Source organism: Centruroides vittatus, unplaced genomic scaffold, assembly GCF_030686945.1.
Source record: "Centruroides vittatus isolate TY-2023 unplaced genomic scaffold, ASM3068694v2 contig_877, whole genome shotgun sequence".
In the NCBI taxonomy this organism is placed as follows: Eukaryota; Metazoa; Arthropoda; class Arachnida; order Scorpiones; family Buthidae; genus Centruroides; species Centruroides vittatus.
The window spans coordinates 62,011-64,256 of NW_027122569.1; the positions used below are offsets into that span (position 1 = coordinate 62,011).

The 2,246-nt window shown below is 38.4% G+C and overlaps 1 protein-coding gene across 1 annotated transcript; it reads right to left on the bottom strand.

Moving 5' to 3' along the window:
- Nucleotides 1-2,085, bottom strand: LOC136983138 (flavin-containing monooxygenase 5-like). The gene is made up of 2 exons (XM_067279774.1): nucleotides 1,396-2,085; nucleotides 1-1,032 (listed from the first exon to the last, which is right to left on the bottom strand). The coding sequence occupies exons 1-2, from the start codon at nucleotides 2,026-2,028 to the stop codon at nucleotides 181-183; spliced, it is 1,485 nt and encodes a 494-aa protein (XP_067135875.1). The 5' UTR covers nucleotides 2,029-2,085; the 3' UTR covers nucleotides 1-180.
- Nucleotides 2,086-2,246: the final 161 nt, after the last annotated feature.

Genomic DNA, 2,246 nt, shown 5'->3' on the forward strand with positions numbered 1-2,246 from the left:
TTTTATCCAATTTAAATCCAACGGTTTTATTACTTACAAATATATTTTTTCATTTTCGTTATTAATATTATTTATACTACAAATATCAGGTATATATATAACATTTCCCAAATTTATGCAACACGTTCTGCTATTGGGAAACACAAGATTGCATAGAGTAGACATTGCATAAAAAAAGCTTTACTTCGCGTTGTATAACCGCTTTTTATAAGTAACAATGGCATCTCGAGCACCGATCCAAGCGTATGGCCCTCGTAATCTATATTGATAGGGTAGAAGGGGACCTTTCAGACACGAGAAGAATAATGTCAAATCGTGGAACAGCATAGAAAGTAAATTAGGCTTGACTCCTATTTCCGAAGCTATTTCGTCTACGTAAGTTTCCATGATTAAATTGGTATGCGAATCTTCTCCAAATCTTGCTTTTCTTGCCTTCTTAAAATTCGATATTCTTTTCCTCATTTTCTCTCGAGGGGGTAATTGGATATTTCCTTTTAATAACTGCACGAACCACATGACTTGCATCTCGATAATTAAGGCTAGAGCTCTTGCAATTTCTGTGAAACCTATAAATGCCAGAGTTGGATGTTTCAAATCTGGAGGAATAATGACATTGTACAAATCTTCAGAATAAGTTTTCTTCTGCAAGAACGGGAGATCTGAGCTGTACCCAGTAGCGAAAATGACGTCGTCGATAAGTGTGACGTCTTCGTCTCCTTCAAACAGAACTCCTTCTGCTGTAAATTTCTTAATCTTGCCTCTGATCCTTATGTTTCCGTTTAGGAGATGAAATGGGATACAATCGTTTATGGTAGGAAGGCAACGAAAAAAATCTTTTTTTGGCATAAGATTGAAATAAGAAGTATCGAAATATTTCTTAAATGTGTTTTTCATCCATTTGTTCGTTATAAATTTTGGCAGGCGTTCGAAAAGCCAAAGATTCAAACGAGAAGTGAAGTATACATCCCACGGTTCTCCTGATGGGCTGTTTCTCCCATAAAGCCATGATCCGCTATTCGAACTCATAATAACCTGTAATATCAAAACAATCAATCAATGCCAATTTATCACTTTAAAATGAATATATATATATATCTAGAAAACTTGATTTTTCTGAAATACAAAGGTGAAAGAGATGAATAACATAACCAGCCCACAAGTGACCTGGTGGATAAAATGGATTCACACCTGACCAATGGGCTGGCCACGTTGAATTTTCAGACTTTCTTAAGCTTATGTAACATCTAAGTAGGGGCCAGTTTTTCCTAGAAAGTCCTCCCGGAAAGCATCTTTCCTTTGGCAGATCATCCAAGTACCATTGCCCTATTCCATACCCCCCTTCTTCCACGAAAATGTCAAGAAATATCTAGAAATTAGCTATATATTGCTACTTACCGTCTTTGCCACGCCACACAAATCCACCGCCACGTCAGAACCTGAATTACCTGTTCCCACAACTAAAACTCTCCTATTTGAGAACTTGGATGGTTCCTTGTAGTGCCAAGAATGAAGTACATTGCCTCTATATTCTTCGAGTCCCGGCAGAGACGGAATGAAGGGGTTGCTGTTGCATCCGGTGCAAATCATCACAGCGTCATACGTGTCCACTTCTTCGTTGGAAGTTTCAAGATCTATGGAGGTGACTTTCCATTTTCCATTGTATTCGAAGTCTTCCGCTTCTTGTACGAGAGTCACTTTCCTGCGCAAGCGAACGTGATCTCTTAAAGAATGTTTATCTGCATACGATGTTATGTAATCGTGAACTACTTGGTGAGGCATAAAAATGGGAAAATCTTTAGGAGGAGGAAAATCGCTGAAGGCACTCATTTCTCTGCTGGTGTTCATGACGGTCCTCTTGCAAACGGATGCTACTCCGGGGACGTTTTCTTCACGATACTTCCATAATCCCCCGATATCGTTGGTGATTTCGTAACAGGTTACACGAAATCCCTCTTCTTTGCAGATTTTCATGGAAAGCAAACCGCTAACTCCCGCTCCTATGATCGCAATATTCTTCTTCGAGTCCATTATACGTAGTCAACTAAAGTAACATGTGTAACGTTCTCGCATTGTAGAGGCTCGTAATCAGGTTTTCCTTCTACGCATTAGAAAATTATTAGGTTTATTGATATCAAGGACGTAAATAAATAAATTGGCTTAGGTTCAAATGCGCTCCTTTCGAAAATATATTCTGTGTCCTTTTCTAATAATTTACATTCCATTGCAGAATTTCTCGGAAAGATTTC